The sequence below is a fragment of the Pimephales promelas genome, chromosome 13 (genome assembly GCF_988280905.1).
Source record: "Pimephales promelas chromosome 13, fPimPro1.hap1.1, whole genome shotgun sequence".
Taxonomy (NCBI): domain Eukaryota; kingdom Metazoa; phylum Chordata; class Actinopteri; order Cypriniformes; family Leuciscidae; genus Pimephales; species Pimephales promelas.
Genome location: NC_142781.1, coordinates 2,834,673 through 2,850,392, shown reverse-complemented (window position 1 = coordinate 2,850,392; position 15,720 = coordinate 2,834,673). Strand labels below are relative to the sequence as shown.

At 40.7% G+C, this 15,720-nt stretch overlaps 1 protein-coding gene across 20 annotated transcripts in view; it reads left to right on the top strand.

Annotated features, from left to right (window-relative positions):
• Nucleotides 1–15,720, top strand: part of ptprk (protein tyrosine phosphatase receptor type K) — a 244,359-nt gene that overhangs the window by 82,342 nt on the left and 146,297 nt on the right. For all 20 annotated transcript variants that reach the window (XM_089118330.1, XM_089118314.1, XM_089118329.1 and 17 more), the window contains one exon: nucleotides 14,908–14,989. In XM_089118330.1, coding sequence (XP_088974456.1) covers nucleotides 14,908–14,989 — 82 coding nt within the window. The remainder of the gene's footprint in view (nucleotides 1–14,907; nucleotides 14,990–15,720) is intronic.

The window sequence follows — 15,720 nt, the reverse complement described above, 5'->3', positions numbered from 1 at the left end:
CTAGTGTTGCGCTGTAATGTTCAATATTTGAAACAACCTTTCACATTTGAAGATTTACGGCAAGCTGGAGGTTAACATCTCAACTAAGAAGATTACACATGTATATTTTTGCAACTTCCAGTGAGCGTGTTAAGGATGCACCGATATGACAATTTTGGTCGATACCGATAACCGATAATTCTTTATATTTGAAAGCCGATAACCGATATATTGGCAGATCAATCTAAATCCAAATTTTTAGACAATTTTTGAGAGCCTGATTATAAAAAAAGTCTTCTCATTAAAAGTCAAGATACAAACACAATTATGATGCTCTTATTTTAATGTTGTGTAGCCGATATGACAGACTTGCACTGCATATTTTGCACTTTAACTAGATTTTCCTTTTTTAAAGTGATTTCAATCGTATTTCAAGCAATTTAAAAGCACCATGTTGAAGAGTGCGAATCTAAAGTGCCTCAGCTGAAGGAAATAATACAATATTTATCGGCTTTTAGATATCGGCTAAATGTTCTTGTTGGGCCGATAACGATAATATTAAAAATGATCATATATTGGCCGATACTGATAATGTGGCCGATATATCATGCATCCCTGGAGTGTGTGTGTGTGTAATTAGGAATGTGTAAATTTAGCACTTTTATTTAACCTGTCACCCCCCCCCCCTTTTTTTTGGATAATTGACATCAAAATGCACTATACAAACTTAAATGGTTGTAATTCAAGAATGCTTTGGAATATATACCCAAGTTTGGTCTTGTTTTAAAGAAAACAATCTGCAGATTATTACTGAAGTGAAAGCACTTTGAAAAATTAAAGTATGAAAAAGTTATGGAAGTTATAATTTACAGTAAATCAAATATTAATATATATATATATATATATATATTTAATATAAAATAAATATTTTACAAAATATTTTTTACTATAAAATTACTATAAAATGAAAGCTATATATCTAACCAAGTTGTGTTCCAAATTTAAAGTTGATATCACAAAAAATTGAAGTTCCCATGACATTTTGTTTAGGCGTTATACCAAAAATAACCACCGGGTGCCAATTGAATTCCATTGGATTTAATTGTATGCATTCTGCCGTAACAAATTAATACATTTCGATCCAAATATCACTTCTGTCACTAAATATGAAACCTTGAGACTCAGACCTTACTGACGATATGTGTTTTGTCAAGATTAGAAAAGGTTTTGATAATACATTATGAAAGATGATGCCCAAAAGGGGAGGGGCCTAATAAAAAAAATATCGTTTCTACGGTAACGCAACGTCCAAATTTCAAAACGGTTTTCAAAATGGTAATAGTTACCTGATCATCTAAAGGAATGGCTAAAACTCACATGGGTAAAATGGTTTAATGTGTGCTAAAAGGATGTGGCCTGTGTGTGTGATGCTGATTCAGGGACCAGCACTACACACTGGGTTAAAGAAGGCCTCACACTCTTCCCAGGGTTCACAGCTCCGTGTGAATGCCGATTTCCCACCTTCTCCCAAAACAAGATCCCTCAGGGCAGGAGATCCCGGCGGGCTCGCGAGAAGGTGTGAGGGCACTGATTTAGAGTGTGTGTGTGTGTTTGTGTGTGTGTGTGTGTTAGATAAAGGCTGGGGGCGTTTTTTGTGATAGTGTTGAGAGCTCACATTTAGTCAAGGTCAGCAAACATAAACACACACACACACACACACACACTGTTTTATCTTGTGTCCAGCGTAGCAGTAATGTATAAATCGTTGAAAGTTTAGATTAATGTACACAGTGTGTGTGTGTGTGTGTGTGTGTGTGTGTGTGTGTGTGTGTGTGTGTGTGTGTGTGTGTGTGTGTGTGTGTGTGTGTGTGTGATGTATGATACGAGCGCCTGAAGAAGTGTATAATGTGTGTATGTCCTCTGTATATGTGATACAGAATAATATCTTATCTTTCTCACTGAGCTTCACTAACCAACACACACACACACACACACACACACACACACGTGAATATGTAGAGGCTTTTCAAATGAAACGCATTATTATTATTATTATTATAGTCTTGAATATTCTTGCTATCTTTCACATGGAAACATCCATGTGAAGCTCTTTATATGTGTCAAGGTGAGAAACACGAGCACGTGTGTGTGTGTGTGTGTGTGTGTGTGTGTGTGTGTGTGTGTGTTTCATATCACTGTGTGGATTTCCATAACCATACAGACGTTTGGTACGTATGTTTTAAACTGTTGTTCCCCACGGACTTGTTTAAACTGTCACCGTCCCACAGGTGGGACGTTTGCCACTATATTTTTAAAACAATAATATCTTAGTAAATACCTTAAATAATATTGACAAACTATATATCATTTTAAAGCTTACATTCTCTAGTTTCCATATTTGGTGACTGATTTTCAAAATATATTACAGAGGAGCCATAATTTATCAATATAAAACAAGAATATTTTCATACTCATAAGGCGTGTTCAGACCTTTATTTTAAAATAGCAGTAAACATGAAAAATCATGAAAAAATGGTAGATACTTCAGTTTGTTTTCATGCCAAAAGTTCAAAAGATAGAATCCATTCAATTATTTTGGAAAAAAAAAGGTCTGAAAAGTTTGAAATATCAAGAAAAAAATAATAAATTCACTATTTGTGACGTGGCAGCGAGCTATGACTTACATGCGTGTTCTTTGTATGTGTTTCTTAGAGGTTCAATTCATATCAAAATCTGCCAAACTTCCCATACTACTCCTGAATAGGATCTCTACTTCAGAAATTGTATGAAAATTGTGAAAATAATGGTTCATATCACTCAAAACACAAATGGAAATGCAGGCGCCCTTATATGGGCAGTAATGGAGTCTGGTTGTGCCCTAGTGAAAAAGTTTGGTACTGCGCTCAAACAAAATCTTACTGAAAGCTCATTTTTTGAGATATCAACCTAAAATTTGAAACACAACTTGTTAAGATTTTTGGCTTTGATCTTTCTGCCATTTTAGAGTAGCCCAGGTTTTGAAAATATATATTTTATGTAAAATATGAATAATTAATATTTTTACATTGTACATTTCCATAAACTCAAACTTCTATAACTTTTTTTTCTGTTTAACTTTCTTAATTTATTTCACTTCTACAAAAATCTGCCAAATGTCTTCTTTAAAACAAGACCAATCATATGTCTATATTCCAAAGCATTCTTGAATTACAACCATTTAAGTTCGAAATGTGCATTTTCATGTCTATTCAAAAAAGGGGGGGTGACAGTTAACAGGTTAACTAACACTGTGAGATATCTCATCCTCACACATACACACATATATTCCCCCGATATCGAACCGATCCTTTAACCCGTATGCTGTTATTGTGGACGGGACACATATAGATTTAGCCATCATTCCCTTGCCTTGTATTTCTCTGTAGAGTGTTTGAGTCTCGTGGAGAATGGTGTCTGGCCAGATAATGACATGTTTTAAAGTCATCAGGCTGATTACTCACACTCACTCTATTGTCCTGATTTAATGTGCTTGACTGTGTCTCTCTCTCATCCGTCTCCTCGTGTTGTAGATCAGCTTCAGTTCAGTTCAGCCGCTGGCGATCACACATTATTCCACTGTTTATACTAGAAATAAGAGTATACTTTCAGTCTGTACACTATACTTTACTTGGGTTATGATTAAAGTAAGTCTATATTTGGCCTATTCGTAATCATCTGTTCAAGATACACGTAAGAAAAGTATTAATTGCATTCTTGACTTGTAGAACCGTTACTATTACACTATTAGGACTTTTTACACATGAATTGGTTGTATTCAAATATTATTATTTTATAAACTTATGTTTAAAGGAGTAGTTCAGTTTTGAAAAAAAAAAACCTTTTGCTGATAATTTACTCACCCCCATGTCATCCAAGATGTCCATGTCGTTCTTTCTTCAGTCGAAAAGAAATTAAGGTTTTTGATGAAAACATTCCAGGATTTTTCTCCATATAATGGACTTCAATGGGGTCCAAACAGCTCAATGTCCAAATGAGAGTTTCAGTGCAGCTTCAAAGGGCTTTAAACGATTCCAGACGATGAATAATCAAGTGAAACGATCGCTCATTTAATGAATAAATAACAAAGTTTAAGTTTTATAAGCTCAAATGCTCACCTTGCTCTGTTCTGTGTGACTCTCCTGTTCGAACTCGTTCATCAAAACGAACAAATCTTTTTCCGAGTCACTTGGTTGATTCAACGAACAAAATGAATGAATTGACTCGGAAAAAGATTTGTTTTGATAAACGAGTTCGAACAGGAGAGTCACACAGAACAGAGCAAGACGAGCATTTGAGCTTATAAAACTTAAACTTTGTTATTTATTTATTAAATGAGTGATCGTTTCGCTTGATAAGACCCTTATTCATCGTCTGGAATCGTTTAAAGCCCTTTGCACAGTTTGCACTGAAACTGTCTTTTGGAACTTTGGACCCCATTGAAGTCCATTATATGGAGAAAATTCTGGAATGTTTTCATCAAAAACCTTAATTTCTTTTCGACTGAAGAAAGAAAGACATGGACATCTTGGATGACATGGGGGTGAGGAAATTATCAGCAAATGTTTTTTTGAAAAGTGAACTACTCCTTTAAGTTCACTGTACTCGTACTGTAAACTAAAGTGCAACCATGATAACCAATGATATAAACAGCGTTTTAAAAGACACTGAGAGTGTTCTTCCTCCGACGGATCACTATCTGTTCCTCCGGCATTGATCAGAGAGACTGAGGTCTGTCTTCTGCTGAAGAGACTGGGCTTCAGGGTGATCTCCATCAGCTCAGAGAGCGAGAAATGACAGATTACAATCTAAGCTGAGGGATGAGGAATGGCCGTCCCGGGTGATGGATCTGCTGCTGGGGAGTGGGATATATTGCCCCTAATGCGCCGGAGTCTTGGCACGCGGTGGAGGACGTCTATTCTGAGGGAAAACAACATTTCGGCACGCGTCTCTCCAAATGATGAAGGACACCTCGCTCTTCGCTCGCTGGCAGACCTGCCAAATAAAAAAATAAAAAAAACGCACCCCACGCATCACATTGGCATCAATAAGGATTTTTCCTTGCTCTCATTGTTTACTCAGAGAGAGCTGTGGTAATGATCACCACCGCCAATGCAAATGTGTGTGTGTGTGTGTGTGTGTGTGTTCTTGACAGGTGAAGAGATGAGAGCCCAGAGCTCAATATCTAGTGAAATGTCGTCAACAGGCAGAGGAAAGTGTGCATGCGTGTTTGTTTCTCATATGCGTGTGTGTATCTGAATTGCAATTTTTCGGTAACAATAAGGTTCATTAGCACTTCTGCAGCATTTATGTTCATTTCAGCATTCGCTGATACATTATTCAAATCAAAGGTTGTATTTGTTAACTTTCGCTGAGCTGTAATTAGTTCACCATGAAATCAAAATGTGTGTTATTTTTTTCATGGAATATTGCAGTGTGTATTATTAATGATTTTAAATCCATGATGGTAATCTTGAATCAGAATATCTTCCTCTTGCAGCATCTTCTGTGATGACGAGGGCGGGGCAACCTGTCAATCACACCAGATCCACCAATAGCAAACCACAACCGTTTGGTTTCACTCGGATATACGACACAATAAAGAAGAAAAGATCAGCACAACTCACAATTCATGCCGAGTTTAGTTAATTATCACTAGTACTAGTGCGAATAGTCTTAAAGTTGTGTGTGTGTGTATGTGTGTGTGTCATGTGTGTTAGTGAGAGATCAGATTTTCTTCTGCTGCACCAGAAACAGCGAAAAACTCCTGCAGATTTAGGAACCATATATACATATAAACCTTAGCAACCAGCCAGAAACACCATAGCAACCACAAGCTCTAAATCACTGTTGTTTGGACTGAATGCAGATACTCAGTCATCATGTAGGTGGCGTGATGCTGTCGGTCATCCTGAAGACTCGTCTCTCTTTCCTGAGGGAAAACAAGAAAATGAGAACTGCCTCTCTCTCTCTCTCTCTATCCTCATAATGTTCCTCATTTTTGGTCTGAGAGTGTTGTATGTGTTTGTGTGTGTGTGTGTGTGTGTGTGTGTGTGTTGTGAGTCATCATCCTTAAGCGATATTGATTGTGGTACATGCAGGGCTTCAGATGTAATCAATGTTTCATAATTTAATGCTCTGAAGAGTCATTTATGTGTTCAATAGAAACATGATGGATGATTGTGTGTGTAATGGATGTTTAGACATGATGCAGTCCAAACACACACACCCTAAAAACCACCGCTGAGAGTTTTATCACTACTCAAAATGGAAACCCTGTCAAATGTGCAGTATTTATACAGAATGCAGTGTGTGTTTAGTCTGTGTGTGTGTGCGTGTGGGGTCATGAACTGCATTGTTTTATTATTTTATAAGGCTTCCTGGGGTGCCCTTATAATGTTACTATGATTTTTACATAAAAAAAATTGTCATGATTTTGAAATAAATGGCCTTTTCCTACCCTGACTTTATCCTCTGATTTGAACGCTCTGTTTGAAGGGGCGTGTCTGTGTGAGACTTCAGTGTAAACGCCCACTGCTGTGATTGGCCGCTGTGAGACTTCAGTGTAAACGGCAACGCCCACTGCTGTGATTGGCTGCTGTGAGGCTTCAGTGTAAACGCCCACTGCTGTGATTGGCCGCTGTGAGACTTCAGTGTAAACGCCCACTGCTGTGATTGGCTGCTGTGAGGCTTCAGTGTAAACGCCCACTGCTGTGATTGGCTGTGAGACTTCAGTGTAAACGCCCACTGCTGTGATTGGCCGCTGTGAGGCTTCAGTGTAAACGCCCACTGCTGTGATTGGCTGCTGTGAGGCTTCAGTGTAAACGCCCACTGCTGTGATTGGCCGCTGTGAGGCTTCAGTGTAAACGCCCACTGCTGTGATTGGCTGCTGTGAGGCTTCAGTGTAAACGCCCACTGCTGTGATTGGCCGCTGTGAGACTTCAGTGTAAACGCCCACTGCTGTGATTGGCCGTTGTGAGACTTCAGTGTAAACGCCCACTGCTGTGATTGGCCGCTGTGAGACTTCAGTGTAAACGCCCACTGCTGTGATTGGCCGCTGTGAGACTTCAGTGTAAACGCCCACTGCTGTGATTGCAGCTATCACTAGTAGCCTAGACTTGTTGTTTAACGACTGTCCTCTGTTACCGGTAGGCGTGGCCTCCTAGGGCAGCGAAGCAAGTGCATTCTGGGAGTTGTTGTCTTTCATCCACATAAGCCAAAAATACATTTTCTGGCTTTTCTCAGTCTAGAAAGCTCCAAATTCGAAAATAATTTCACATTTCTTCTACATGAATGACCCATTTTAGATACACATTCATCTTTCCAGAGGTGAAGTATCCCTTTAAAGTATGATGAGCTCCTGGATGTAAAAAGCTCAAGGAAAATTTGATTTCTCAGGTCATGACCCCTTTAAAGGTTGGAGTGATGTGTGCAGAGTTGTGTGTGTGTGTGTGTTTTAAAGGTTGGATTGATGTCTGCAGATAGTGATGTGTGTGTTTTCTTACTATGAGGTTCTGATTGACAACACAGCTGCAGGCTTCCTCATCCAAACCGATCTGCCGTCAACATGACAATAGGGCAAACACACACACACACACACACACACACGCACTCAGTAAAGGGGGATAGGTCTCTTTCAGATTATCGTCTAGACATGTTTCAAGGCCTCATGTTTTCTGAGGATAAAGCACCAGGTGATGAAAAAAATATGGTATTACAAGACCTCGTCCTTCAGTTTTACACTTAATTCAATCATACAATTTAGAGATAAAATCTTCACATTTGAAGAAACATCATCATTCAAGTTATATTTCAACTTTAAAGCAGTTTGACTGGCTCTGATTCGTAACTACGATACAAACATAACTCTTCATTTCCTCTCCTAATCGCTTCATTTATCCGTTTCTGCACGTCTGTCCTCATACAGGGGATCGTCATTACTACTCGTTCATGGCGATGATAGACGTTTCACATGGATAGAGAAAGAAAAGCAACCAAACACACAAAGCAAATGAAGCTCGTACACACTCTCATGGGCAGGTCTGTCGTCTTTCTCCCAGTATTTCCCACCTGTGTTTGTGAATGTCTCCACACAAACACACACGCGTTGATGACAGCCTGTTTACAGTATGTGGCCCTGTGTGCATTTAGAGATTACATGGATTATTTGTGTATGTTGACCAAATAGTTTTCAGTTTTGCCTTAGCATTCACGAGCCGCCTCATTATTCAGGGCGCTTTGGGTGGACTGGCTGTTCTAGAAGAGTTTTGAAAGCGCTGACAGTGTTGGAGATGTCTGGTCGTGCACATCTCTGGTTCAGAGCTGCTTTTGTCCGGCTCTGATGGGATAATTGCTGGAGTGCGGGATGTCACCCAGTCTCCCTCTGTCCTGCTCTCTTCTTTCTCACCTCGTTTTTTTACCCTTTGTTCTCTCCCTCTCTTCTCATTTCAGCAATTTTCACTCTTGCCAAAGCCTTTTCCTCAGCTGAGACTCTTGAGTCTTTCAATCATCCTCTCTGATGACCGCTCACAAACACGGAAATGTCACGGAATCTGGGAATAAAATTGAGATTTTCAAGCCTGGAAGAATCAGTAAAAACTTAAAGTGATGGAAATTTCTGCACTGAAGAGATGTTTTCCCTCCACTCACAATATGGCGCATCATATTAGCTGGATATTGGTGATGTAGAGGAAAAGAGGCGTGATGATCTGTTGAAGGTCAACAATTATTGATTCTTTCAGTTGATTATTTATATCAGTCTATTAATTAATCTGCTCATTCAAAATGAATGGATTGCTCATTCATTCAATGTTTTGGTAGCCAAAGGCTAGAAATGTTCATATGTAGTATCAACACAGCCCTGGTCAGATAAAGCAGACAGATCCATCAAAACATAGCAAATAGCACATTCAAAATGTAGAAATCAACTCGACTTTACTGCAAAAATATGCATTCTTTCGATTCAGCCAACAGGTCACCAGTGGTGGAGGACGTACTGAATCTCAGTACTTAAGTAAAAGTACAAATAACCAGATAAATATTTACTTTAGTAAAAGTAGAAGTAACACAATGACAACCATACTTAAGTAAAAAGTAAAAAGTACCTGATTTTAAATGTACTTGAAAAATAAAAAGTAAAAGTACTTGCGTAATAATTGATTCTCTTAATGACTATTTTCTAATGATTATAAAACATTCAACCTAATACTCCTATAATGATGTTCAATAATGATGGAAAAAAAATGTTGTCACCATTTCTGAAACAAGCTAGCTTGCAATTAGGCAATATAAGCCATGCTTATCCTTACTATATGTTAATAACTATGTTTGGCAGTAAACGCGATTAATTTTTGGCGTAATTCTGAACCTCTTGGCTTGCCATAATCCTAACCAAACGTATATTACACACTTCGTGTATAAATTGCACGATAAACACACTGCGTCCGAGACGCATTTAGTTGATGTATCTATGGCAACCAAACGTCACTGGTGAGACAAACGTGCAACGAACGGACGGTCAGATTACGTTTTGGCAGGGGAAAAACTGATACAGAAGTTGTAGAAATGTAGTGGAGTAGCGAGTATAATAATTGCTGCAAAATGTAACGAAGTAAAAGTAAAAAGTATTCACTATTTATTCTACTTAAGTAAAGTAAAGATACGTGAAAAATGTACATTGAAGTATTTGTGCTTCGTTACATTCCACCACTGCAGGTCACGCAGTGACCAATCAATCTTCTTCTGGTGGTCACATGATGTCTTCATGTGATGTGAATTCGCAGGTCAGATTTGACCAATCATGAGCTTGTGTTTGTGGTCTGATGCCTTCGCATGTGTTTGAGTGGAACGGAAAGTGTATTGTGACGCCCCTAAACAATAGCAATGTTTCTATTTTTATGTGCATTTTGGAATATTGCATAAACAGCAATGGATGGATCTAAAAGCCCAGAATGCACTTACTTGAGGCAGATAACTGACCTATGGCTAAGCCACGCCCTCAAACGCGATGAGCCAATCACAGTGCGCAGCTAACCCAATACACTCGGACATTCTCTGCTTCCACGTCCATTGAAATGCATTGCAGTTAGTCCTTTTTAATTAGTTTTTTCTTGTCATTTTAAGTTTAAAATGGTCAAACGGTGTGTATGGGGTACATGCAACTCCGACACTAGGTCCCCGAGAGGCTGGGCGACGGTGTGTATTTTTTTTACCCTTTCCCAAGCCACATCTCAACCGTGATAAGTGGATAAATTAAACATTTGTTCTGATTTAAGTCAACAACGTATTTTAACGTTATTTTTTAAAATCTCTAACGTAACGTTAGTCTAACGTTAGCCTAACATTTGAAAACTTTAACGTTAGCTTCTAACTGTATTGTACACCGTGTCACTTAGGCCCCGTCCACACTACTGTGTTTTCGTTAAAAAACGGAGAATTAAAACGAATACGATCTCTGTCCACACCAGCGTTTTATCTGCATATTAGAAATGATCTCCGTCCACATTAAAACGACTGAAAACGCGGATTACGTGACCATTCACCAACACTGGGCATGCGCGTGTCGGTGTAAACAGTGATTGACGAATCAGGGAAGGATACGTCATGACTGATAACACCCAATCATAGAGCCGAGCGTCAGCCCCTGCGTCAGCGTTTCTGAAGTCCTACGTTTTGTCTCGTCCACACTAAAACGCCCTCCGGAGATTCAAAACGCAAAACGGGGCTGCAGTGTTTCTAAACTTCTCCGTTTTAGGTCTTCGTTTTTCCCGTTTCAGTCTGGTGCAAACGTAGCAAAAGGTCTCCGTTTTTAAACGAAAACGCAGTAGTGTGGACGGGGCCTTAGCTTCATTAACGTCTATTTGTAAAGAACTGAGATAGCAAATGTTTACAATGTTGTGCTGAATGATTGATGTAAATACTGTAGCACCAAACGGTGATGGCAACGATATGCGGGTTATCATGTTTACACTGTGACCTGTACATCTCTGCCTGGAGCTGAAGCTTTTCATCAACCTTCTCAACAATACAATTATTAATATGCATAGTTAAGGCCCTTTAGGTGACTTCGAGATGATATATAATCTTTCTGTCTCCAAAAATCACCAATTGCCTCCCGTGAAATGCCTCCTACTGTGACCGCTGCCATAGCGCCTGTCCCCAAATGTTGACTGTGTGTCCGAGTGAGTGGAGGGGGCGTGGCTTAGCCATAGGTCAATTCTTTTATCCGATAAGAAGAGCTGCACATAATCTATGATGGAAACACATCATACTCGATGTGCAACAACAAACTCAGGTGACGTTCCCTCAGCGGAGGCTGTGATTGGATAACTGGAGTAGCCAGCAGACCAATCGCATCGCAGCATCTCAAATGTTGGTTTGGTGTTTCTGAAACGCCAGAGTCGAAGTCTGCGCTCAGAATGATTTGCTTTAATTCCCCCCAGAAGCGTCTCACATGATTGTGGGAAGTGAACACATGGGTTGCAACAACACTGCAAAGTGTGTTATGCCATATTCCAACTTTGGATGGAAACATCGGTGCAGGATTGTGCTGAGATTCTGCATATACGATGGCTCATCAGCAGAATTGCTGTACGAGCGAATCCTGTAGGATTAAGTTGAGCGAGAGAGAGAGAGAGAGAGAGAGAGAGAGAGAGAGAGAGAGAGAGAGATAACGGCTTTCAGCCAGAACACTTTTGAAGATTTACATCATAATCGGCTCATAAGCATTACTGACCAAGAGCGGCCCTGAGATTTGCTTTGGAAATGTCAGAGGCATTTTAAGAGAGATCAGTTTAAAGAGCTCGAAGAAAATGTCTATCAGTATTCCCTGGCTCAGACTGCTGATGGCCTCGCTCTAATTGAAACGGCTTCTCCCCTGTCCTGGCCTGATACGGACGGGTCACTTTCGGATCACAGGCTTAGCGCTCCCGGCTCCATCGCTGCGATCTCCACGCCATGGCACGACATTAAAGGTTGATCGTGAAAGCGCTGTACAAAAGCCAGGCCTTCGCGTCGAGGCTGAGCGAATTCAACTCCATTCAGTCGTGCTTCGGTTCAGTAATGAAACCTGAGCCTGACCTCGCCACTCACAGGCTTTCCAACGACGCCTCTTCTGTCCTCCTGCGGCTGCTTGTTCGGGGAAACGAGCAATCTGTTTTGTCTTTGGAGATTACCAGAATGAGATTTGGCGCTTTGTTGTATATAAACAGGGACTATCTCTGACAGCTGTGTAGAGCTCAGGAGAACGAGTCTTGAGACACCGCGACTCGAAGAGAGATAAAGCAGATTATCAACCCAGAGTAGTTTTCTAACGCATGGGTCATTTCATTTCAGAGGTCTATAACAGGGCTACATTTGTTAAAAACAAGCACTGAGGGTGTACCTTTTTAAGTGCACTCATGTTGTCTTTTATTTCATTAAAATGACACAGCTTTCCATTGTTAGAAATCCAGTCACACTATTGAATGGTCGTGTAGCGCTCTCTCCTTTTCCCCAGAGACGAGAGAAATCTGCTATTTACAGTACCTTTTTCACTTCCTCCCACAATGAAGCAAAAATCGGCATTTTACGTCATTGTAGGACGAAGTGTAAGAGGGGGCATTTCTGTAAAGACTACAAGCACTAGATCTCACCCTTTCAAACCCGCCCATAGGGGGTTGGGCCTAATGCGCTAACAGACCAATCACAGACCAGTGCCAGTGCGTTTGATTTCACCGGCAGAAACTTTTTGAAAATATGGACGACGGTACTGAATACCCAGACGGATGCATCATAGGCGCTTTTCCACTGCATAGTACGGTACGGTTCGGCCCAGTACGCTTCGACTCGGCGCGGAACAGTTCGGCTCGCTTTGCGTTTCCACCGCAGTAGTACCCCTTCAAAGTGTGTGGGACTGATCGTTATTTGCGCGCGCCTCTACTGCCATGACATCATCTTAAAAGCGCCACATTTTCAAACCCACAACACAGGAACAATGGAGACTATCGAGGGGATGGTGTTCCTGATTCTCGGTATGTGGTTGTTTTTAACTGCTAGACGAAAAAATGTGTTTAAAATGAGGCTGATGGCAGCAAAACAAAAATACTGCTAAAAAAGTGTCTCGTGTTGCAAATCCAATGACGCTGGTAGTGACGATTCTGTCTGACCAATCAGTGATCTGCAGTGTTTCACGTCACATTTTAGTACCGGTACGGTACGCTTGGAACCTCAACAGACCAGGTACCATTTAAAGCGACCCGAAGCGAACCGTACTGTACCGTACCATGCAGTGGAAAAGCACCACAAGTGAGCCGTACCGAACCGAACCGTACCGTACTATGCAGTGGAAAAGCGCCCTATGGGTTGGGTTGGGTACCGAAACGCGGTGCCAATAGGGAAACCTTCCCGGGATGCTTTGCGGGCACGTTAAAGTCGCGTGACGTCGCTTGACGCTCTTATGCTACGTTCACACCGGACGCGAATAGCGCGTCAGGCGCGAATGATTTCAATGTTAAGTCAATGCAAAGACGCTTTGCGCGCGTGAAAAATTCCTGTGGCGCGAATTGAGCGTCTGGCGCGTTAAGCGCTTTACGTGCGAATGATTCAGTTGTGCCATTTGTGCATTCACGCGTTTGACGCGAATTCGCGTCTGCCGCCCCAGTTGAAAAATCTGAACTTTGGAGTGAATTCGTGCCGCGTTAACCAATCAGGAGCCTAGCTGCTTGCTCACGTGGTGAAGTGTCTGGATGCTTCAATAAATTATTTTGTTAATATGACTAAATGCATGGTGGGATTATGCACAACAAAGCAAATGTTTTATCACTTAAAACATTATTTCTATATACGAGACATGTTCATTTTGTATTGAATGTTATTCATTCCATAGCTAGATTATATGAAATAGTATTATGTTGTAAAGACAATCAACATATGTGCATAAATTCGTGTCTGGATGTGAGAGAGAGAAAAAAAAATCACAGGACAGGTTAATAACTTTTGGAGGCCGGCTCTATTTATCATCAAAACAAAAATAAATGACAGCTAGATTAGATGGATGAGGGCGAGGGTGATCCTCGCTCCGATGCGGGACAACATGTCATCAGACTGGGCGCGGGACAGGCGGAAGTAGCGCTGACAGCGGCCGTCATCCAGCGCAGCTCCTGGAGAGAGCAAATGGTGAAACTCGCCAAACGGTTCGGCTCTGAAGGGTCCGGTGGACTCGAATATACGGCGACGATGATCCCCACGCCGCTGTTCTGCTCTCCAGAGTAAATACAGAGCGGTGACTCTCTCGATGAATGCTCGGTCGACATAAAAACAATGGCCGCCAACGGATTTCGATTCTGACGCGCGTAAATTTTGCTTCAAACTTTTGTTTTTACGCGCGCCAGTTTCGCTCTTGACACGCGAATTAACACAAGTGGTCAAGCGTCAAACTAGACGCGTCAGGTGCGAATTTGACGCGCGATTCGCGTCCGGTGTGAACGTAGCATTACATCGTCATATTATATTAGCACGCATTATCTGATTTCATTGTGCGAAATGATTTCCAGGCGGTTGCATAGAGAGGAGCTCAACTCTAGTCTACATTGATGGGCAGAGTAGTGGGAGTGGCCTGTGGAGCTCAGCATTGCAATGCACTATGGGGATTGTAGTCTACAATCCAAAAGCACTAAAAAGTCATTTTCTGCCTTTTATCGGCCAAGAAGGACCCAAATTAGAAATTTATGATACTGTTCTACTACATATATGACCCACTTTCAATACATATTCATGTCTCCACCGGTGGAAATACCCTTTAATTTTATTTTATTTTTTTTTTGCAGTTTTTTTACTGGGTTATTCGTTCATTGGATTGATTGAGCTGTATGAAGAGAACGGCAGCTCATCTAAAACACACTTTTCTTTGTGCAGGTGATCTTCGAGGCGGAGGTGACGAATGGCAGACGAGGTTTCATTGCCGTCGATGACATCCAGGTGCTCAGTTACCCGTGCGGTGAGTCAACAGAAACAGCCCGTGTGTGTGTGTGTGTGTGTGTTTGAGGTCTAGACTGGTAAGAACGTTATTCACTATTGCTTAAAGCAGCTGTAATTTCCTAAAAATCACACACTTCATGAAGTCAAGCTATACCTGTCTTATTTCTGGCGCTTCTTTCTACACTGGGACAGTATTTTTGTTACGAGTTGAGGAACGCAGGCGAAGGATCTTAATGAAGTAATAACAGAACTAAAGCAACCATTACATGTACAACAACTGACAAAGTAACAAGTGAAACACAAGGGCTATAAATACGCAGGGGACAAACAAGCTAAACAAGATAACAAGGGGGTGGGGCTAATTAAAAACACCTGGAAAGACTAATAAACAAGAAAAACTACAAAGAACTACAAAACATGGGACAGAATTGGAGATAACAAAAGTCCACACAAGGTGGTTATCGTGACAATTTTAAAGACCCCATGAAATCAATATCCGTGGTCATCCATATGTAATGTAATACTAAAAGATAAGTAGCTAATCCAAACATTTAGCAGATTCACAGGCAAAATGAACGTTTATTTTCTGAAAATAAAGCAACAACATAAACAGGAATAACATTTTCCTGTTTTACTGTATTTGTTACTGTATCAGCTTTGATGAACAGAAGAGACTATTGTAGAGAAAAACAATAAAAAATCTTCCCATCCCTAAACTTTTGAATGCTAGTAGTGAGATATAGCTTTCAA